The sequence below is a fragment of the Haliaeetus albicilla genome, chromosome 16 (assembly GCF_947461875.1).
Source record: "Haliaeetus albicilla chromosome 16, bHalAlb1.1, whole genome shotgun sequence".
Lineage (NCBI taxonomy): Eukaryota > Metazoa > Chordata > Aves > Accipitriformes > Accipitridae > Haliaeetus > Haliaeetus albicilla.
Window position 1 is genome coordinate 20,871,987 of NC_091498.1, and position 25,157 is coordinate 20,897,143.

At 36.7% G+C, this 25,157-nt stretch overlaps 1 protein-coding gene across 17 annotated transcripts in view; it reads right to left on the reverse strand.

Moving 5' to 3' along the window:
* SBF2 (SET binding factor 2) overlaps positions 1-25,157 on the reverse strand; it is a 289,338-nt gene that overhangs the window by 134,273 nt on the left and 129,908 nt on the right. For all 17 annotated transcript variants that reach the window (XM_069803834.1, XM_069803833.1, XM_069803831.1 and 14 more), the window contains 3 exons: positions 19,916-20,029; positions 18,155-18,265; positions 15,656-15,761 (listed from right to left, as the gene is read on the reverse strand). In XM_069803834.1, coding sequence (XP_069659935.1) covers positions 15,656-15,761; positions 18,155-18,265; positions 19,916-20,029 — 331 coding nt within the window. The remainder of the gene's footprint in view (positions 1-15,655; positions 15,762-18,154; positions 18,266-19,915; positions 20,030-25,157) is intronic.

Genomic DNA, 25,157 nt, shown 5'->3' on the forward strand with positions numbered 1-25,157 from the left:
AATTCCAGCAAAAAACAAATGCCAAGAGAATGTCAGTCAAAGTAGCTTTGCATATAAAATTAAATTCAGAGCTGTTGAGGGGAAGATAATCTTCACACAAATCAAATAGGAGATTAATTTTTTTCTCCTACAGGGAGGGTGGCAAGCAATATTTCTCAATATTGAACTGTTAACTATCAGATTAAAACAGCAGGTTTTGTTCTCTTACTGTCTGTCTCTATAAGCACGCAGGTATTAACATCTGAGTAATAATCTATTCTGCTGAAATATGATTTATTTTCACACCTCATCTTCTGCTTAGTTATTTAGTTATCTAGAACAGGAAGCTATTTGGTTTGAATGTTTATCCCATAAATATCTAGTATTCCAGCCCTGAGAAAGTCATACGTAGAGATAAACAGTAATCCTGTACAAAACTAAGATCAGGATACAGAACTTCTGTATAACCCTCACAGGCCCACACTAACCAAAACTCAGTGAAAGAATTTTGTAAAAGAATTTTGAGTGGACTGGGATAGTGGATACATACTAATGAATTTAAATGCTGCCCAATTTCCCTAAGTAGAGGTGGGAGAGTACTACTGAAATGTTCCCACATTTCTAGAAATTTTTATAGGTGACTTTCCGTCTTTAGAACTGCCCTTTTAAGAAATATCAATTTATTGTTTGCACCAAATATTTTGTGAAACCTTTTCTCCTACATACATCAAAAGATACATTGGAAAAATAAGCACATGCTATAAAAATTATTTATAGCAGTTAAATTAGCCAAAATTATAACTATATTAATTTATATTAAAATTATATATTTATTTTATTAAAACTGCTGATTCATTTAAGTAATCAAAAATAGATACTGCAATTTACCAGCTCTTCAAATTAGTTCATGTATGGTAAACTGTCTGAAAGTAAAGGAGGATTTCTGTTCAGCCACCAACAGACGTTTTAAACATCAGAAAGAGCATTAAAATTTTTTTCAAGCAATCAATTTGTTTTTAAAATTTCACATTAGAAATCAGGAAAACTATTACAACAAAGAAATATTAACTTTTCTGACCACAGATTCAAAGCCATGGCAGGATGAATGGAAAGCAATTTTATAACCATGACTTTTTAGAGACTCTTGGAAATGATTCTGCATATAAGCTAATTAGCAAAGTATGTAATCTAATAGGAAAGTGTCACATCGAAACAAAATTATTGTATTTAACCCCTCATTGTCAATCTTGGCAATTCAATAACTGTCTGGGAATAAAGCCTGAACAACTTTTACATGTTAATGACAGCCTTTTTATGGGACTTAGCCATGTTAGCCAGGTAGCATCAGAAACCTGGTATGGTGATGTCCACTTGCAGATACCAGCATATCATAGAACCTGATCTTGACACCTTAATTTTTATTTACTCATAGGCACAACGTGCAAACCAGAATTTCTGAAAACACAAAGGTATCTGCCAAAGGTATGAAACAGGTACATTTCACTTTCACCAACAGAAGAAGCATATGAAAACACTTTATGACTTTTTACCTTGGTGATGGATATTTTTGTCATCTTTGCAGCTACACATAAAACAGCAAGCCTCAAGTGATCTGAATCAAACTACAGTGACTAATTTCAGGTAAATACATGGCTTATTTATTTACATAAAATTTGAAAAGCAAGTATTTCACTCATAGCTAAGAATAAAGCCGACAGATAGGCAAAACAGAGAATTAAACCCGCAAAACTGTAAGTAGCTGCAATATGAAAAAGAACAGTATAACATATGGGAAAGACTACCATGTGTAATGGATTGTAAAATATTCTTAGTAGAAATACTGCAATTTAAATCCTGACGGAGCAAATGGATACTCATAATTTGACAGGATTCATTTAGAGCAGAAAAATGTCCTTTAACAAAGCAATGCGGAGCAAGAATAATACCATTACAATCCTTAGAAAGAAAATATCTAAGAATGAGAAGAGTATTGTCATTCTTGAACTGTACACAGGAAAAATGGTCAAGGATACACAAGAAACTGCAAACGTATCTGTTTCCTGTCTAAGGACTACAAAGTCTTTCTCAAGGGATATAACTACTGAAGCATTATATTAATGGAATCAAATAAATGCAAAGACAACAAGAACAGAAGTGGCTGATCAGGATATTCTGTTAGAGCTATCTTCAGCCACTGTTGGTTGATATTCATGGAGTATAAAACCACAAACATTCAATTAAGGAAACTGCGAAACACCATAACTATGAAAAATTTTTAAAGTCGCTTTATTTTCTGGAAAGATCATATTTGGATTCTCTGCAAAACGTTTAGCAATCTTTAAAAATTCTTTCTTTGTGAAATAGCCAGAGATTTTCCTGATGTCCTGAGATCATGATACCTCAGCCCATACTGCAACTGAATAGCAATACTTTAAACATGATTTTACAAGAAAAAATATATTGAATGAAATTTCTATAGAAATGTTTTTCCCTTCCTCTCAGCACAAGTATTAACACTGAAGTTTTGAAATTTAAAGTTTTGCAAGGTCTTATGATTTAACTGCTACTAAGTTTGCTTTGGAATAATGAGAAAAGTTATTTCTGCATTCATACCAGCAAGTAGAAAGAAAAGTAATCTGTTCCAAGTAGGATTTGTTTCAGTATTTTCTATAAGCAGTGGTAAGCTTCTTCTGCCTTTTTGACATTTGTCTATTTATTAGACATTTGCTTTTTGAAGTTTACATTTTGTTCATCTCTGGAAAACAGTAATTTGTGTTCACTCTTCTGAGAAGTGTCTTCTGAAATCCTACTATAAATAGAAAATCACTTTCTTCTGAAGTATCTCAAAAGAAATTTTCACTTAACAGTTTAAAAAAAATTCACCTCATTGTCATGGAGCAAACAGTAACATATAATTTTATTATTTTTCATCTTATTTGAAAAGCTTCCTTTTAAAAAAACAGCTCTAACTACAGCACTTTATCAAATACACAGCTTCAAGTCTCTTTAACAGTAGTATTTACTTATGTCAGGTAACTTTTCTTTCTGAGATTTATAATTTGCTTAAAATGAACTACTGCATATTTTGTGTCATTAAAAGAGGCATTAGTAATACAAGGTCAGACTGGATAAAAAGCAAGCAAGCATCTTATTTCATATACTTTGTTGTTCTGCAAAACAGTGAACACTACAAGAAATATTGATCACTGCCCCGCAACACATTTCAGAATCCTGTCTACTGATGGCATTACGCTGGTAGATGACAGAGCTCTCGGTGTACCCACACACACCAAACAAATGTAAAAAAACTCAGCAGCATGTACTGAAGGAATAGGCTGTCATTACCTGACTGTATGCTGCTCTAATGGCTGTCATTGAAAGCGATGGTCTTATCCCACCCACACGCTGCTGCTTTCTTTATACCAGCATTAAAGCTCACAAGAGTCTAAGGTGAGCTAGTTCAAGCTGGAAGAGGGATGGATCTGTTCTCATGGCAGCACTTGGCTATTAGACTGGTTTAACCACAGCATCAAACCACAACCTGAGACTACTGACAGAAAACAGCTGTGACTTTCCCTCCTTCCACCCTCCAAATCTTTTCTGTTAACCTGGTGAGATAAAATAGCTCAGCATGGGTGAGCCAAGCACCACTTTAGCAGAGGACTGCGCAACTGGAAATGGACAGTCGCAAATGGGATTGGCTGCCTGGCAGTTTATGGTGCTGGGGAAATGAAGCCTCAGTGACTGTCCGCAAAGTGCAGTTACTTAGGAGTGCAGAAGAGTCCCTGTACAAAATTCACTATCACAATACCCCTTTACTTCCCACAGCATCTAAAAGAATTCTTTCTTTTTGTTCTGCTGTTGCAGCAGTAAGGGCCCATTAGCAGTAAATACCACATCAAATCCCTTAGTAATCTATTTGTTCTTTGACAGACTACATAAATCTACTTGGAAAGCTTGAACGGCAAATTCTCTTTTGCTGGGTTATAGAGCTAATCACAGCTCACTGGCCATTGGGATTTAAACTGAAACTACAACATAAGCCAGCAGCATCCACTCATGCAACATGTGGTGCCAGGTTCCATAGGCTGGAGAATACACAATTTATTAAGATCAAAGACTGATTAGAAATTTCTTGATTATATACTTCAACAAAACTGTCTTAATTCAATTTAATCATACATGCTGTTAAATTCCAACAAAGGGTATATATGTTCCCACCACATGATACATGACATCTCATGGAAAGAAAAGAAATTGATCAATTTGGGTAAGAAGTTTGTAAACAACCTGACAGAGGTAAAAAAAGTTCTGGTTCATATTGCTGAAGTCTCATAACAAACATGAGATGTGGAAAGGGCACCACATCGACGCTTAGCACATCTCCCAGTTATAGGTATTACCGTACTGAAAATACTGCACTTGGTCACTTCATATGCTGTGCAGATTAAATCTCTCATTGCTTAGCTGCCCTTCCATTATTTCTGAACATAATTAAGTATTAAAATATAAACAATTCCTGCTCTATTTTGAAGACACTAGATTTTCTTAGTCAACAAGTTGAAACTAGCTCACATGCTGACAGTGCAGTGACCCTTTCATAATGTTTCACGGCCATACAAATACACATATATCTTTATCAGGAATGTCTTTTCCCATTTATACAGTAATTCAATATAGTTATCTGTTGGCATAAAGTATACTACATGAGAGGCTGAACATTAATTCTGGTTTAGGGGAGATATAAAGTAATGAGAAACTATTACATTACAGAAAACAGTCCTCAAAGTGTCAACAAATATAGTCAAAAGCAAAAGTTTTGGGTATTTTAATATATCCTGGATTTAGAAATATGGGACTGAAGAGTCTATGAATAGTGAAAGACTCCAGCCTTTTGCCATCATGACTTATCAGACAATCCCAAATTAATCAAGCTTCATCTTAAATATAGTGATACTGCTTGTCATTACTACTCACAACAGAAGGTGTTTCAGAATTTTTCTCCTCCCACTGTTAGAAATCATCTTTTAACTTCCAGCCTTAATTGATTCATGACCTTTTTATAGGAGTTTGTTCTTGATGCTGACCATTTTCTGTAGCCTAAGCAGGTGTACCCACAACTCCTCTCTCTGAACAATACTGATATAAAAAGCAGCAAATGGTAATACATTCGGTCTATGACATGGAGCAAAATATAAGGACAAAATACAACAGAAAAACCTAACATTGTTCAAAAAGCACCCTTTAAAAGCCAATATTAGCAATAATATGACCAACAATTTAAATATTCCTTTCAGATTTTATGTTATTTTGGGATTTATGTTTTCTATGGAGGCTACACTTTTTAAACAGTAGAGCTACCTTTACTTTCATTCAGAATGAAAACGTAAAGCATAGCATGTCCTACAAGTTGTGAGTTTAAAAATCAGCTAACACAAAAGTTAGCTAATTTGAGGAACTTCATAATTCACTTTTTCACTTTTTGATAGATAGGTATTTTCTAATAATCATGGTAAAATTAATTATATTTTAATTTTGTTATATAATCTTATAAAATTTATTAAAAAGTCATATGAACATGACAACAAGGAGTCATTTGTTGTGTTTTTTGAAGTATAAAATGTCAAATATTACATTAAAATAAAACTTAATCACAGAAGTAGTATGTTCTGGCTCTACTTCCTATTGTTTTCCTGACATTGTTCCATATAAGATCCATCTGCCTTAGGAACTATTTGAGATAAGAGTGCAAATCTATAAAATAATAACTGTCACTATAAAAAGTAAAGTCAAAGAGACTTTAATAGGTAGCCATGGATACACCTGTTCAGCAAAACACTAGGCTAAAAAAGAAAAATTGCTGTAAACTTGGGTGTCTTTTGAGAGCTGAACAAGAATGGGCTGAGCTACATATCAAAGTGGACTGTTAAAGATTAGGCCATGTGCCAAATACTACGTTTACAGACATTAAACTAACAGCTTCTCACATATTTTTGCCCACAGTCTGAAGAAATACTCAAACTCCCAAACATTAATATGCATTAGTTGTTCCACAATCTGTGTCTACATGACCAACCTGATCTATCTCTAAAGTGGACCTACTTAGAGTATGGGATTGGACCTTTTGACTTTCAGAGGCCCGTTCTAACATGAATTATTTACAGGTCTATACAAGCTGCTCCATCATAGTAAGAGCCAAGGAATTCAGGCAGCTAACCCCTCTGTGAAGGAGCAATTGCCAGATCATTCAAGACAACCAGCTTTACTTTCCCTAAGTGCAAACTACTGGAGATAACCTCACACCAACCATGACTGCCAAGTATTACTGCTGTAAGTCCACATATCATAAATGCCCAACATAGCTGTGTACTGGAAATTTCTGGGTTTGATCATTCTTAAAAAGAAAAAAGGTAAAATTTATTTTAAGTTATTAACAATAATATAAACAGAAGTAATTAACAGCTAAACACACATTATGATCTGTCACTTACCTAATGCTTTTTTAGGAATGATTATCCCACTGCTTAACTATGGACCAAGTACACCTATTTTATTGGAAAAACAAACTAGAAGCAAATGTCATTCCTATACCATCCCACTAGCCAACATGTATCCTTTGTCTTACAGTCAAGCCAGCATTGAGCTACTGTATGTTGAACTCTACTGTCTTCTGAAACTGAAGAATTAAGTAGTTCCATTCACAGTACTGGAAGTAAAATACTTTTAATACAGTTGGGTTCTTTCTCAAACAACACTGTGTAGTCCAGAATGCAGTTCCTCTACTTGACTTAGACATTCTAAAAAGCTGATAGAACCAGCAACAGCAAAAATTAAGGACTATCTGTTAAGAAGCAACAAGGTAGTTTATGCTAGCTCAGCAAGAAGAAAGTCAAATTCCAGGGTCACTGAGAACAGAGATTGAAACCAATATCCACAAGCATGAAAGGCTGCACAACTGGGCTGTGCTTCTGGGAAAGGCAAAATACCTGCATCCTGCTTGCTATTGACTATCAGAAATGCAAAATGGTGTTTGGATCCAATTATTCTAGAAAATCTCCACCTTGCAATTTAAGCCCTCCTTTATCATAAAAGGAAGAAAGTTAAGGAGTTATGATGGAGGGCACTTGGGGCAGTGTCTTATGATCTCACATGAGAGTGCACTCTTTTCCCAAGCATTCAGGTTCTCTTGTTCTTAAGCTACATGTGACACTCAACTAAACTTTTCAGCCTCTCCCCCATACAGGATGCAGTTTAACCATAACAGCCTTGTAAATCACTCAGCTTCGACAGCACTGCTAATACTGCATTCTTTTGGTATATATGTGTCTACTAATTCACACTCTAAATTACAACAGTCAGTAGACTACAAGACCTTCCTTTTCTTCAGCAAAGCAAAATACCTCGGCACTTGAATTTTTCTGCTGTCTAGTGTAGAGGTCTGACTCAGCACTGTGATTTCTTGTACTTAGAACTGAAACAAAAAAATTACAGATTATCTCCACCAGATCATTTCTCTGCATTTTCCATAGGTCAACAGTTGCTAAACTGTGGGATGTTTATCTTTGTGATACATAACCAGTTGTGCTCCAGTAGCTCACATCATGATTTCTGAGGTAGTGCATTGGGAAGCAATAAAATGTTGGGAACGTTGTTAACAGATGAAGCCAGCTTTATTGTGAAATGCTGAAAGTCTGACCAGTGTGCATTTTTAAGATCAAGAAAGATCTCTTCCTCAGGATCAACCTACACCAGACAGGTAGCGGTGCATGACTACATCTCTTGTAGGACTTGCAAAGCTTTATTTTCAGTATCAAAGGGACCAAAACTTACTGTGACGAACTAATTTCAACATATCAATTTTCTCAAGACTTTTAGAAGGTAAACGGTGAAAACAGAAGAACCACCAGCTGCCAGGGACCAGCAATGGCACACTGGTCCGTAACAGAAAGCAAGGCAGGTGCCAAGTATGGAAACAAGGCGGGAATGGGCAGTGCCCTCACCAACAAGTGGTGGAGTCCCACAGTACCCAGAGAAAGACGAGTTGAGTAGGTCTGCTGACAGCAGCTAGATTCAGCCAAAAGTCGAGATAACCAGACAAGCCCATAGTGATGAGGAAGGTCTGAGGTCAAGCCAGGAAGTCAAGTCAGCAGGGCAGGGTCAGTATCAGGTCCAGCGATGGCAGCCAGGTCAGTCACAGTGATCACCAGGGAAGTCCACTGTAATGAAGACCTGAGATCAAGCCAGGACGTCCACTCCATGGGTGAGGATCTGGGTCAGACAGAAATGTTGCCAGGCACAAGCATCGCTGCAACATGGCTCAGGTAAAGACCAAGAGCATGGCCTGAGCTTAAGTACAGCATCCAAGCAAAGAGATCAACAGGCCCCTCCTTCTCGCATCTTTCACACAGCTCTTTCCTCAACAGTCTGAACCAAAATTGCACGGCTGTGCTACATCAGCACTGACCTTGAGCACAGGCAGCTCAACCCTGCAAGGAGGAGTTTGGGGGGCTGTTGATGCGCTCAGGGCCCTGACAGCAGCTTTCAAAGAAAATACTTATAAGAACCAAGGACAGAGCCTGCTGAACGAACCAGCCTAAGCAGAGATTTCAAATCTTCTGAGAGCAAAATGTATAATACAGAACCATTTAAAAAAATGTGGGTTTTAATAAGTTAACCAAGATTGTAAAGTGCAAGTCTGTCAGTTTAAAATCCCTCTGCATGTACAATGTCTACTTCCAAATAGAGATCGAGCTGCATACCTTCATGAAAAAATAATTAAAATATTGCTGTTGTAATAACGTAAGATCTTCCCTCCAAACAAATTTTTCAACACACAAAACAATTTTGGTATATTCATTATCAAAACAAAAATATTTTAAAACCCCCCATCATTCTTCATTAATTCCTAAAAAATCAAGTGACTGAAAAATGAGAAAATAGAGCATTTCTTTTACTTCTGTACACTTTGATAGTCCACCCCAAAAAATTATAAACAGGTATGATAGTTAATATATGATCCCATAATTTTGTTATGAATGGTTTTATCACTGTAATGGGTTTTGGCTCCATGACTGTTTAAACCAATAAAAGTCACCGCTGTCAGTGTCCCACCATTGAAACATGTGGAAAATCATTCACTTCTATTTGCTTGTATAGTGTTTGTTAATTAATTAATTAATTAATTTTAAGCAGCTTTCTGCAGTATCAGAGAAGTATGTGCTCTGGTGCTAAAGAAAGGTAGGAACATACAAGTAGGGAGAAAGGACAAATAATACGCTGAACTTCTCAGTCTCCAGTCACAGAGTTGAATTTTGGAATTGAATAGCCATATTAAAAAAACATGTTACCAGTACTATTAATACTGGAGTGGAACATTTTAAACTGCTTGTACCGAAGTACGTCCCTGCTTATCGACTCTGCCATCCTCACACACATCTGCCTTAGCATTTCTATTTTGTGCAGCTGTAACAATCTTTAGAAGTTAATCAACCAATCACTTCTGACATCTGGAATTACTGATATTTAATGACACTGCAGTCTTCAAATATATTATTTTTAAAGTACTTGTTTTAAATGCTTCATATACTGCCTAATGGTATACACACAATTTCTAGATCGAAAATATCTGATATGTAAAAGATATGTAAAAGATATGTAAAAAGGCTGAAGGATAATGATGTTTAACACTTGGTCCTGGGTTCAGCTGGGATAGAGTTAATTTTTACAGGAACCTGGGAGGTGGGGCAGCATAGCCGGGGCAGCTGACCTGAACTGGCCAAGGAGCTATTCCATACCATGTGACATCACGCTCAGTATATAAATGGGGAGCGGGCTGGGGGAGTCCTCTCCACTTTCGGTGGGGGAAGTGGCGGAGCGTCCGGTTCCGGGTGGTGAGCAGTTGCACTCTGCATCACTCCTTTTGTATACTCTTTTATTAGTACCGTTGTTGTAACTTTTTTTTGTGTGTGTTGTCCCAGTAAACTGCCCTTATCTCAACCCTCAAGGTTCCGTTTTTTTGGGGTTTTGTTTTTTTTTTTCCTTTTCTCTCCTCTGATTCCCCTCCCTATCCCACCAGAGGGGGCAGGAGGAGTGACCGAGCAGCTGCGTGGTCCTTTGTTACCGGCTGGGCTGAAACCAGGACACACTTTCATATAAGTTACATCATAGGTTGGACAAATAAAAGACAAGCTTGCCAAGCAACCTGTCTCAACCTAGTATTACCATTCATCTTTATCCTGTTCCATCTATTTAATCTCTATTCTACACAGCACTGAATTCAAAAGCACCCTTACCTTGTGCCTTCATCCAGAAGATTCAAATTTACTTCAAAGTTGCATTTTTGCCACTTAAATAATTACTTTCTTTGTAACACTGAAAGTCAGTCTGAGCTCTACTGAAAATACTTGTGTAGTGAATTAAAGATATGAGGAGGAAAACTAGCACAAATGAAATGGAACAGAGGAAATAAGGGGATAGGAAAACAGCCCAGATAAGAAACTAAACAAGAAGGAAAGAAAGGAACAGTCTTTTGTGTCCTATCATGTGTTTGGAAAGTAGGGGTAAACATTAATTCTTTAGGGGAAAAAAAAATTCATAATTGTTCTGCTCAGCTTAACAGCATGATTCACACTACCAGTCCTTGAAACATGCAAAAATTAAAAGTGCTGGTTAAACCTTAGGTTCTTGTTTTGCTGCTCAGGTCCACAACATAATTTTGTGTCTTAGGTTCTTTGGAAAAAACTGCCCACTGGGGAGATGGAGGTGTATGTCTCAGATACAAAATGACTGAATATGGCAGTGCTGAATAACCATACTGCCAGCAGAATGGAGAAGGCAAGTTGGGTTGGAGTTTGGAGAAATTAGAAGAGCTTAAGGCAGAAACACAGGAATGCATTGCTAATAAAGTGCAAGAGAAGAGAAATAAAACCAAAATCTCCTCTGAGCCTTAAGAAGGCTACTGTGTTTTGAAGCTTTTGTAGACACAGACCATCTTACTAACAGACAATGAGAAATAGAAGAGTATTGAAAGTCTTCTAGCTACCACAGATAATTTTTGAAAGTAACTTCCTGATTACTGTTTTTCCAGCTAATCCTTGTGATGAAATCATTTTTAGGTGTAGTGATCCAGCTACAGGCCTGGCTTTTAACAGATTATTCCCATATATATTTTTTTTTTAAATAAAAAAAGAAAGTATGATTTAAAATGTCAAACACTGCTGTTCCTTATTATTAAGCTTAAAACCTTTGGGGATGTTTTTCCCAACTGTAGTTTAACGCCTAAGTAAAAATAAGATCTATTTCCAGATATGCTGCAAACTTGGTAATACAGGGAGGGTCATCCACTGACACAGTATTATCCTGCCAAGCAGAAAAAGCATGATGAGACTATTGCACAATATTTCTCAAAATAAATGTTGAAATTACTTTCGTATCTATTCATAGTGGTAAATTTTGTCTTGCTGCCCGTCTTCTTCAAAGAAAGAGTTATTTTTAAAAAGGTGATTTATACAGTCCACAAATATTTTTCTAGCTACTCTTGAATTTTCTATTAATAATTTAAATAGGATTAAGTGACTTGTACCAGAAGAAAAATAACTGAACATGTCATTACTTGACAAACAGCCTAGTCAATATTCGTGTCCTAAACACAAGCATTTGATGGGATAACAGCTGTCATTAAAGTAACTATCAAACACCACACTGGACAACAGAAGTAGAATGCTTTTGCCCAGGTTGGTGGAGACAAATATGCATTAAGCTCCTGTTCAAATGGAACGAGAGAAATAGAGAAAGTGTGAATATTGTTACAAAAAGCACAAAAAACTTCTAAGCTTGACTATGATCTTCAGAGGAAAGGATTAAGCCTTATCTTAGAAAAATAAAGTTTTTCAAAGGGATGAGCTAATAGGTTCTACCACATCCTTCTGGACTCACTGTCTTTAACTCTTCGTAACACTACATGAAAAGTGAGAATAAATGAGAATTTATTTAAAACAGTCTGTTCGTATTTCCAGGTCCTCTTTTTATATTCAATAATCACTGCAAACAGACATATGTAGCTGTATTAACAACTCTTTCTTAGTAAATCCAAACAGAAATTGAGCATTAACAAACTTTGGCCTTAAGACGACAACAACAGTCCACCACCTACATGTGAAAGAAACTATGTGCTATTCTGTAAAGTGATGTACACTATGAAAACACAAACATTTTTTAATTTGTGTCCTTAAAGATACAAGGCAATTCTACCATTGTGCTCTATCCCCAGATACTTAGACACAAAAACTTTGAAAGGGACATCAGCTGGGAACCGAGGCATATTGTGGGGGGCGGGGGGAGTGTGAGAAAAAAGAAAAAAACCACAGTGGTCAGAAATAGAGGATGGGAAAAGTAAGTCTCTTTTGCAAAGGGTTCAATTAGCTGCTCAAAAAAAAAAAAAAAAAAAAGAGAGAGAAATCTACCTGCCAACTTATTTGCCTATTGCTTAGCTAATTTCAGGCCCGTTCCCAAGCAACTACTACTGTCCTCATCATACCAAGGAACAGGAGAAAGACAGGAACAGGACCTACACAAGACCATTAGACAAGCTCTTCCTAATAGTTTTGATGGTCTTGTAAAAGAGAAAATTATGCCACAACAGAAAAGAAGAGGTATTGAGACAATTCTTTTTTTTCTACAAACTTGTATGATCTCTTCAGGGAAACAGGATGTAAGCCTATAGCTTCTCTTCGTGAAGATTTGCCAAGTTTTATAATCACATACTTTCTTCAGTCTCTCCTTCAGGCCCGCTGAAGTGTCACTAACCAGCACTGTGAGCAATGAGCAAGTTTTCCTTCCTTATCTCCCTTTCTCTCCCCCTCCTTCTGCTGATCTTCATATCCTTCTATGCACCACAACTGGAAAGGGCACCTGTAAGCATGGGCTTACTGACTCTTACTTGTACTTCTTACAAGCCACCAAAAAGCAAGAAAGACTAAACCTCCAAACAGTTACTGGAACTCAGGGGAAGAAAAGAAGACAAAAGAGCAGCAAAACCATAGAAACCAGACTGTTTACAGCAAGAAGGCTAATGGAGAACAGGAAAAGAAAGATGAGATGGTAGACAATATTAACTTAATAATATTAACTTAAATCCTATGTGTGTGAAAGCAATTTTAAATTCTCATACGCAAGTTTTATAATTCAGTTTTATACACAATGAGTGGAATTAAAAAAAGCTCGCTCTGCAGACATGCTTTTACTAAAAATTGAAGAGGAAAAGATGGTCCTCGGTTTCCTCTTCCATATTTACATTCCCACTCTGTCTTTACAGAATTTCCTTCTGTAAGTCTAATGCATACAATTACTTTTCAGATTATTTGCCTTTGTTGTCTTTCTCAGGCTGATCCTGTAACAAAACACTTCAATTCCTATTTGCCATACAAAAGCCAAGACACGGCAGTTAACATATCTAAGCAGTAGCTAAAAGCCTTGATTTCTTTGACATTTTCAGAACTGTGAATTTATAGCAGCCTTCACTAAAATTGCCCAAAATAAATTGCCTCAACTTAGGTATCACACATTGTACTTACAGAACAAATATACCATACCACATGGTATATCATACAGTATTTATGGTACCTCACACCATATTTTGTGTTTTCAGAAAAGGGGAAAAGTTGTTTGGCCTATCCATATTTAAAACATTGCCTGCAATCTGATCAGAATAATCTTAACGAATCTTGACATAATAAGCCAAGCAAAACCTCAGGGAGTCTGGTGAGGATAAGTACCATCTACACCATGTTAGCCATGTTTTTTAATTTAAACTGCTATCAGCAAAAGAATAATAATCCTTTTAGAATAATATTCTTTTTGTAAGGATACATTAAATCTTATCAGTAGCAGATGGCATTGTCCTCATCAGATCTGATGCTGCTTCCTGTGACATAAGCTCCTACTCCTCTTCGCTATTCTTCTTCCAGTTCGCATCCATTCTTATTGTCCATTTATGAGAACAACGGATGACAACACATATTCTGAGGTCATCTGATTACTTGAGATTAAACATGAGGCTCACAGGTTCAGAAAAGATTATTAATTGCACCCTTATCCATGGCTGCTACGAGTCTGTGCTTCAAAGTCACTTCACAAATCAACAGAAAGCAGACTAACAGAGTGTTAAAATTTAATGAGACATGAGATTAGTATTAAGGTACCCAGGTGTTATGGGTTTGTGTGGCACAGGTTTTTTTTGGTAGCAGGGGAGGGGTCACAGGGGTGGCTCCTGTGAGAAGCTGCTAGAAGCTTCCCTGGCTCCAAGTCGGACCCGCTCTGGCCCAGGCCGACCCAATCGGTGACAGTGGTAGCACCTCTGGGAGAACAGATTTAAGAAGGGGAGCCGGCAGTGAGTAGGGGAGTTTTGGAATGTGAGAGGAACCCCTCTGCAGACACCGAGGTCAGTGAGGAAGGAGGGGAGGAGGTGGATGCCCCCGCAGCCCGTGGTGAGACGGCAGGCTGTGTCCCCCCAGCCCATGGAGGGGAGTGGTGGAGCGGAGGCCCCTGAAGATGGCCGTGACTCCATGGGAAAGCCCGCGCTGGAGCAGTCTGTGACTGAAGATCGGCCCGCGGACAGGACCCACGCCAGGGAATTCGGGAAGAACTGCAGCCCGCGGAAAGGACTCACGCTGGAGGAGTTCGTGAAGGACTGTCTCCCGTGGGAGGGACCCCACGGCGGAGCAGGGGACGAGTGAGGAGTCCTCCTCCCCCTGAGGAGGAAGGAGCGGCAGCGACAAGGTGGGATGAGCGGACCCCAACCCCCATCCCCTGTTCCCCTGCGCCACTGTGGGGAGGAGGGAGAGAGAACCGGGAGCGGGGTTGAGCCGGGAAGGAGGGAGGGGTGGGGGGAAGGTGGTCTGAGGTTGGGGTTTACTTCCTAATACCCTTGTTTTGATTTGATTTGTAGTAAACTAAATTGGTTTTGTTTCTTCCCCAAGTTGAGCCTGTCTGTTGCCCGTGACCATAAGTGGTGAGTGATCCCTCCCTGTCCTTATCTCGACCCACGAACCTGCCTTTATTTTTCTCCTCATCCCACTGTGGCTGGGGTGGGGTGGGGAGTGAGTGAGCGGCTGCGTGGTGCTTTGTTACCAGCTGGGCTGAAACCATGACACCAGGTAACAGTGACACGATGTTGTAATTGTAATGAACAAGTAAGCATTTGATAAGGATTTTGTTAGATCATCTTCTTGAAAGACAGGGAATAATAGATAACAACAGAATAATATGAATTCCACATAGTTACCAATATCAGTACATGGTATCTTTTCTACTAACCTTTTTCAGTTACACTAGTTTTATTATTAACCTCCTAGGTTTTGTTTGGAGTTTGTACACCATCCAAGGGGTGGGCAATCTTTTTACATGAATGTTTTTGTAAGAGGCCAGGCTCACTTCTGCACACAGTACACTTAGAGATACTAGGTAATATAGGACATAACTTACCACAGGCAGGATGTACAAAAAGGTTGTATGAATGGCTGATTAGGGGATAAAAGCACTATTAGTCATGCTTTCATTCAAAAGAATTAATATTTACTGTGTAGTTTTCTTGGCACATGATTTGAACTGAATGAGAACAGAAAATACCTCATTCTGTAATTTAAAAAAGAATTTTCTTTCAAAGCAGACCTAGACATACCCAGTTGCTGAAAGAGAAGAGCCACACTGGTGCCTGTAACAGGAAGGCTATCATGCAGAGGAGTCTGTATCAGTTGTCGGTCTCCAGCTCCCAAAGAAAACAGCTTCTGTAGAAAGAATTTTTTTTCAATTCAGTATACATTTAATTTATATAGAATAAACAAGCTGTTGTCATACAGAGAAGTGATTCATCCTGCAAAAAATAATTTATTTTGCATACAGAAGTTTAAAGTCAGTAAGAATAATTGAATTGACCAATAGAGATCTGAAATATAATTTGAGGACAATGGTATGTCTCCTTGAATGGATAGCATGATAGTGCCTTCCTTGCATTTCCACCGGATTAGTTAAATAATTATTGCTTTGAAGGCATTCAATATTACATTTTTAGTAATACTTTTAAAAACCTTTCAGAAAAAAAGTTTTAAACCAATTCAAATCAGAAAAATAGATATTATTTTCTAACTGAAGTTCTTTGATATTTACTGTCTGCATGCATGTTTTAAGTATGAACATACTTGCGATACATGGGTATTGAAGAGGACCCTTCTGCTACTCCTATGTTCCTGCTCTGCATATTAAAGTAGAATTAAAACTTCAGTTACCTTTCCAGCACAAGAACATACCTTCCCTGAGAGGCAGGAAATGAGAGTGAAAGAAATGCACTTGTGTATCACATCCCAAAAACCACTGTAACTGCAAAATATTCTTGCTTTCCTCTGAGTAAATCCACATGACATTCAAGCAGCAGGTGATTTCAACCAGTTACCTCTAACCACTAACTACCATGGGGTGGGGGGACATCTCTGTATAAGCAGTGAATGTGGTACAACTCCACTCTGTATGGCAGCAAAGATGTTGAATGTAAGAAGGTAGCAAGCTCTAGTTGCTGCATAGCAGACATTTGAAACCAAAATGCTCCACACTAAAACCAAGCAAGTCCCTGAGCTGTAGCAAAGATGCTCTTGCCCAGCACTTTAGCAGCAGACCTGGATGCAGGTCAATAACTAATTTCACAGTTGATTACTTCAACAGTGGACACATGAATAACCTGGGAGGCTCCTCAAGGAATTCTGGAGATAAACATCAGATGAGCGTTCCCATTCTAAGAATATATAATTCAGATTTAACCCTGGAAGCATGAAGCTTAAGAAAGAAAAAAGAAAAACTTAATTTCTGATTAAAAACGATAGTCTGACCCTAGCAAATTTAAGTTCGAACAGAAAGAACATTTTATTTGAAGAGAGAAAGCAGAAGGGAGAATAGCCAGAGGAGCACGACTTTGCCTCTCTCTTCTAGCAGAGGAAATTGCCACTGGGGAAAGCCATATTTATGGATGGGGTGGGGGGAAAGAAAAGGAAAAAAAAAAAAGAAGAAAGAAGAGAAGCCAGAAGTTCAAGTGGATCACCAAAACCTGTAATATGTGGTTCAAATACCACAGGAAAAGAGGCTTTCTGATGAGGAGATACCATATAATTACTCCCCTTCAAAACCAAAAGGCTTGGGATGCAAAAACACAGAGACATGGTTGCCTGGAGAGCAATAAGGTATATCTAGATGAAGCTGAGAGGACATTTTGCCATTTACGGCACTAAGAGAAATTCCAGGGCAGCCAGGGCTATGGGAAAAACAGAAAAGAATTAGGAATTTGTAGGATTTCAAGAAGGTTGATGATCCATAGGTTGGGTGGGAAGTGTGAGAAAATGTGTATGAAATTGACTTTAAAATAGTCCCATTTGCGTACTTAGTTTCCGGGTATGTTTCATGATAAAGACTACGGTTTCCCAGTAGTGTCACAGCATAAAGTGAAGGCCAAGCAAATAAGACCCAACTGGCTTGTCAAAAACCCACAAATGTATAGGAATAATTTATTGAAAGTAAATCAACAAACAAACCTGACTTTCTGCTCACAGAAAGCATAGGGAAAAAGCAGAAGTGTATTGGCTGGAAAACTTTTTCCTTATTTTTGAATGTATGGGTTACCTGGAATATTTAATTACCTCTGAAAAAAACATGTTTAAGTTACATTTCTAGCATTTGGTTTTTTAATTTTATGAAAATACAAATTTAAAAGAGTTACCAAAGAAAAAACCAGTGGAATCCTGAACTGCATCCAGGAAAAGGCATGGGTAAATGAACTAAAGTGAAGGACATGTTAAATAATGGTAAAGAAAAAAAGCCTTTTAAAAAAAAAATGTAGCAAGCAGAAATATTCCTGAACACACATTATTATTAAAAACTAAACTTATACAAACTGCTTGATTTGTTACTGTGCCTTGTAAAGAGCCAACTCAGTGACAAAATTAACCCTTTGACCTTATCCTGGAATGGAATTTTTGCTGTCTTTAGAAGACAGGCCACAGGGAAAGCACTTACAGGCCACAGGGAAAGCACTCAGCTGAACTATGATCTTTTTTTCTTCAAAAATATTTCAAGAATTTATTTTTTGTTTTCTTCATAAATTAAATTAACTGGAAAAATACCCTTTTTTTCCATTTACCTGAGACCCTCCAGAAGCAGGGACAAGGCATGAACACAGATTTGCAATGAGAGTCTCCAGTGACACATTCAGGCTGTCCACATACACAGTATAGATCAGGCCAAGGCAAGCCTAGAAAGGTAGACAAAATATATTAGACTGCTATACAGGGAAGGCAGATGTCAAATTACTTAGAGATCTACATATATGATTTTTTAAAAATAAGTGTGTCTTAATAGTTATTAATGTAGTGAAGTACTTTTCATCTGAAGACAAAGTAATTTGCTACAGAAGCAATCATTCATTTAAAAAAATTAGCTTGGCTATTTAGAAGGGATGTATGTGCTGGCAGGTGCAGATATATTCTTTTTAAAAGAAATGCAATGTTTGTGCTTTGTTCATTATACAAAAAGTGCTTTACTACAAGTTACTTTTAAAAATTATAAAATCAACATAGCTTCATCTGTGCTTTGAATTCTATGGACCTAAACCTGACCGGTTTCCAGAGTAGAACATTGATGAATCAATGAGCTTTTGAGGCTCATTTTAAGACTAGCATCAAGGATCAACAATTCCATATGTTATTTAACTTATATTCTTTAATTGATTATTTCAATATAAATATATTTTAAAATTAACAGTATATTAACACCTCAGCATTTCAATTTTTTTTAATGGATCGAGTTTTGATTGAGAAATCACAGATATAACTTTATCATTTTTACTAATAATGTAAGATGATTCAACATTACGTTCTAAGAAGCCTTTGGAAAAAAGAAAATAAATAACTTTATTCCATAGCATCCTTTTGGTGCCTTTTAACTGCTGTAATTTTGATAAATCAGCAAATATTTTAGGAATTCTCTTCTTAGAAATAATTCCAACAGTAACTTTTCATATAACACATAGTTAAGCTGTGAAACTCCTTGCCACGGGTTGTTGTAAAATCTGTGTTAAGAAACTGGACAGATTATATGAAAAAACCCACACAACTGACACCTCTGGTTCAGGATGTCATTTAACTATAATTCACACTGAATTAGGAAAGTATTTAGTGGAATCATTTCTACAGCCTGCCCCATTCTTACACACTTTGCTTTGCATTTGCTACAGGCCACTATCAGAGACAAAATACTGGGCTACATGGACTTTTAATCTCACTCGATACAGTCATTCTTAATGTCTAATGACAACTTAACTGCTGAATGATTTCCTCCTTTGATCTGCAAACTGAACTATATTTGTTTCTGTTAATATTCATTAGCTTAATAAAAATTTAAGCTTTTCATTTATCTCAGATCAGTCATATTTCATCAGCTGAAAGTAATCCATGATCCTAAATCTCTGTCATGCATCTTAATTTGATCTGGAAGAGGCTCTGAGATTTTGCCTTCCATATGGAGGAAAACTAGGATTTCACTATTAATTTACCATTATAAATTCAATCAAATATTGTTAATGTCTTGTTTTTATCTAAGCAAGTCTGGTTTTGTCCTAATAATTCCCTTCATTATACAGTAAACTGAGCCTAGGAAAATCTCCATTTCATCTTCTATGTAGCTTTAAAACTGCTTGGAGGGTAAAAAAGGCTGCTTTAACCTATAGGGGCTATTTACTGTCATAGACATTGAACTTTATCTAGTTCAATCTAAGCCTACTTTTGCTTTTAAATTCCCAAATCAATCCTGAGATGTTTAAAAACAAAAGTACTGTCACTGCTACTCATTAAAAACAGATTTGTCTGCTGACATATATTATAATTGGCAACTGCAAGTTCTTTACCCTGAAAATTTCTGGATAATCTAGTCTGGACACCAACACCAGACTTTTAGGAGCAAATACTTCTGCAGGCGGAATTAAACCAGACTCCTCTTCACCTTCAATTTCTTTTGTTCCCTTGAAAACAGAAACATTTCAATTAATAAGCAGAAAGAAACCTCAAACTAAAATGTTAGCATTTTTACAAAAAGTTAACATTACTCAGAGCTTTAGAAAATAAAATTAATGCATTATTTGGAACTGGTAATGAAGTCAACAAAAAGGAGCACATTCCAATGGTTGCCTGAACTCCCTAAAAGCTTCTAGATGTAGTTCAACTTGTTAAAACTCACCTGGGAAGTAATGCACCAAAGTACCTAAAATAAAGTTCTCCGAGACAGCAGTTTAACAGAACAATGTTTCACATTAAATGCTCCCTGCTTCACATTTTAGATAGTGAAGTGGATTACAGAACAGGGTTCTTTCACATCAAGGTGTTGGATTTTTTACAATCAACCATACTCCAAATACAGAAATAATATATTTCGCAAAAGAATGTTTGGTTGTCCTATTCATATTTGTATAATTCAATTTCTTACAGAATTTCTACTAACGTTACAGCTAAAGTTATCTTTAAAGGCCTCTCCAGCCTGACCCAGTGAATTTGGAATCTAAAGGAATTTCTTCACAAGAAAACTAGTCCAGATTTCTCAAAAAAATCCCTCCAACTTATGAACCACTAAATTTCTAATTTAAAAAAAAGCACAATGTAGATAAACTTGCAGTTGTTCACGAAGTTGTGCAAGTTGCTACAACCTCCTTGCCAGTGCTTACTATTCAATCACAAATATTTTATTATTATTCATAGCCAAAACTAAAGATGTCACTAAATACTTTCATTTTTAAAATTCCACACGTTCTTTGACAAATTCCTTAACTGACTAAGGTTTCAAATCACAGAATGTCCGTGCTTTCCAATTTTTCCATGTAATTCTCCCCACCCTCACACCACCCACGAAACTTCTAAGTATTTTATTTGTTCCTCTGACCGAGCATTCTTCTAAGCAAAAATCACTATATTATCTTAATTAGGAATATGAGAAAAATTACTTCCATTTCCACATGACAGCATGAAATATCTGCCTTCTATTTCTGTCATATTACTAGTCATCTTTTCAGTTTATTAAAAAAAAAAAATCCAACATCACTTTTCTATTAAATGGAAGAAACCTGATAGAAATGCTCTTACATGCCAGGAATGCTGCTAGTTCATGAGCTTTATTTCACAACCTCAATTCAGAATGTATGGTTCCTTTAAGCAAACGCATGTATCCAAACAAAAGCAGTTAAAGCAATGATAGTAGAAGTACTTAAAAAGCTGACTTAATAAATGGTTTTAATTATGAAAAATGTTTAGTTACAACAAGCTGCATGTGAGAGTATTATTGATAGAAGTACACAATCAAAAAAGTTTGGAGACCACCACCACCCTACAGCATAATTGTTCTTCTAGTTGGAAACTAAACAGGTTCCTTCAAAAGCACTTGTTTTAACTAACCTAAATGATTAACCTAAATTCTACCAATACAAAATACATAACAACAGTCCTATCCTGTCCAGTTCTGTCTCCACAGTCATGTGTGCCTTGGTCAGAGCCAAATGGTGGCAGCTGAAGACATCAGCTATCAGGCAGCAATCATCATCATCTGTGAGCCACTTAATCGTTTTTGCCTCCACACCAAGACCTGTGTTTTATTATATAAATGCTCTCCTCAGTTCTATCACCAAACTGAAAAGGTCACTCTGAAAAGGTCCAGTAGCTGGGTATCAGCTAGAGCCGCACTGACAGCTGTACGGTGATAAAGAGCTACTTTCTAACCTGACCCCAGGTGAAGTTATCTAAGTTAGAGCCCTTGCCCATTGCCCTTCCACCCATAAAGTCAGAGCTGGCCTTTCAGGCTGGTGTCCTGAACACAGGCGTGTGTCTCTTGGAAGCTGCTCAACCACACTCAAGTTCTGTGTCAACCTACGCTAAAGAGCTTCTCACCACCGCCCCCCCCCCCCCCAGTTTACATACTGAGGGTGACGTTCCACGGTATGGGATATCCCTTTGGCTAGTTCGGGTCAGCTGTCCCGGCTAAGCCCCCTCCCAGCTTCTTGTATACCTGCTTGCTGGCAGAGCATGGGAAACTGAAAAATCCTTAACTTAGGAGAAGCGCTACTTAGCAGCAACTAAAAACATCAGTGTGTTATCAACATTATTCTCAAACTATAAATCTAAACCACACTGCACTCTAAGAAGAAAATTAACTCTAGCCCAGCCAAAACTAGGACAGCATTCAAGTAAAAATGGTTTAAAAAGAGAGTACTTAGGTTTGTATTACCTAAGTTATTTTCATTAAAAGATATGTATAATATTTTCATACAAAAGTAAAAACAATTGGCACAGCGATATACATACATATGGGCATAAACTTGGCTTTGTACATTTATTTTCACCTAAACAGCAACCAGTACATATGCAGTGTATATGCTTAGTCTAGTTTGCATCTCATTTCTAGATTAAAATTGATTCACAAATTAATAAGAGAAACACAATAACTCAACAGTCACATGTCCCACACCTGTTCATTTATTTCCATCCATTATAATGTTGACAGGGAAAGCTTTTACATTAATTACAGTTCTCTCCCCCTGCCACCAAAAATGCAAGAAAAATTTTTAAATTATAGTTTAGTGGTTATACACCACTAAACATATAATCAACAGAAGTTTATTGTATCAACTGATCTAAAGAGCAATTATGAATTCTAGGCATAAAGGCAACAGATTCTGGCTATCTGACAAATTGTGGACCCTGACAACATTAGGAAAAATAAAATTAAAACGTATTTCACATTTCTAAAGGCAAGGGAATATGGAAGCTTCTCTATATTCACATGGTACTAAGATAATGAAAACAGGGTGCACAGACAGGGAGGAGGTTTCTATAAAAGGCCATTTTCACAAAATCTACTCAACCTCAGATCGAGTCTGAAATTAATTCATAATTAGATTTAGTTTAAAACTTTAAGGGCACAATAGCAGCACAATATTGAATTGATAAATCATTTACACTATAAAAACACTGTCTCTTATGTCATAAAAGATTTATGGAAAGATGTAATGTGACTAGTCATATTTCTTCCATGGCTAAATGTTCTGACAGGCACGCAGGCACATTATTAGGAGTCAGTAGACTAAGTAGATAATCATTTCAAACACATGACTTTTAACCTACTTTTCAAGCAAAGTATTAACAGCATAAGCATTCTGTAAATTCTTTCTATTTACACTTTTGCTCAGACACATGCACATTTCGTCTTTCTTTATCCCCCTTCTCATCTAAGGAAAAGATATTCTCTAATCAAAACTAATGAAATAAAAGAGTTGGTTGTGGGTTTTTGTCTCAGTACCTTTTTATTTTATAAATATAGCATTCAGTTTACAACTAAATTAAGAATAATTGGGTGTTAAAGAAAACCTTGCTAAGGATACATAAACTGAAAGATGAATTTAAATTGGTTAAATAAGAAGAAAGATAATACTGCTATTTAATTTTAATTTTTTTTTAATCTAGTTGATTATTATAGTTTTCCTTTTGCACTTATATTGGTTGGAAGATGATGATAATGGTATCTGGTATACTGCTATGGTGCTTCCCCGATATCTCTTATCTAGATTGTTGGCTACCCCTTCATACTACAGTAGAACAGATTAAGAATTTCCTTAATTTCAATTAAATATTGAAACAGATTCCTGCCTTTTGATTGGAAATGAATGAAACTTTTTTTAACATCAGATTAATAAAGTTCTGAAAAAGACTCTTCAGTAGGCTAAGGAATAGGTAACAGAGACTGATTTAATTGCATTAATGAAAGGAACTGTGTGATGACCTGTGATCATACATGATTTCACCATGCTTAAGATACTTGGTCCCCTGTAATTACATTTGTGTTTGACTGAAGCCCATCAGGGTCCTGTTCCCCACCTGCCAAACCCAGAATCCTCTTTTCTTCCACATCTTGACTTGGTTTCTAAAGTTATAAGGAGAACACAGTGCAGAGATCTGTCAACTACGGCTGACTTAAGTACACAGAGCAGTATTTCCACAAAATCTACCAGATAATGAACATATTAGTAATTGTTGTATTACAGAACAACTTCTCCACAAAATCACCCAGCTAACAAAAACTGTCTCTGCAGAAATCTTTATTGTGCGGGTTCCTTGTTCATGTATATATGATTGTTGACAGTCTGGGCATCTGAAACACGGAAGGTATATAGGAATCTGTTGTTTTAAAGATTGCCTTTTTTCTTCTAGCCCCCACAGCATCTCTTGGAGAAAGAGCATTGCCAAACTGTTAAATTTAGATATTTCTTAAACCAATTTTAAATCATCATATTCCAAACTGTCACAAAAACATACATAAAACATCACAGTAATGAATGTTAACACTTATGTCCCATGAGATCAAAAATTGTAAAAAAAAAAAAATCAAGATAACCAATTTTAAAACTAGATACAGAATTATATTCTTAAAATTTTAAAATACAATTAAACAAGCATTTATTTATTGTGTAAGTAGAACATGGTTGAGGATATATCGTAAGTTTAAACAGAAAAATCTTATCTGATTTACAGCAGGGTCATTTGTTTACTTTTTTGGTCCCCTTTTCCTGCATAAATAATATATAATAAACTCAGAACATGGTGACACTTGTTTTGATAGACATATGATGCAATTTCATTTTGCTCAACTTTTTTGCTATAGCTGTAAAGTGGCCTCTTAAGAGACTGGCCAAAAAAATTGTGTGTACTGTACATTTAAAGCAGACCAATGTATTCTTAAACTTCATTTCTTTCATGTATTTTAATGAATGTACGCACCCACATCTACACTAAAAATATATATATACAACTCCTGACACAACATAGTAATGAGTTTCATAGGTTCTTACAATAAATGAGAATACAGAAATAGAGAGAGCACAAGCGCATATATTTCAACTGTTTGCCTTTCTTCTTGTATCATGAGAAGCATCCATTTAACATATTTGTGACCTAAAGTGATGGGGTAAACTGGAACGTACAATAACCAACTAACTGAACTAACAGCCTCACTTTGTAGTTTATGAGCTTGGTCAATAAAAGTAGCTTGATTAATAAATGGATTTGTGCAAGCATTTGAAAAAAAAATCTCACAAAATAATAAAATGACCAAAC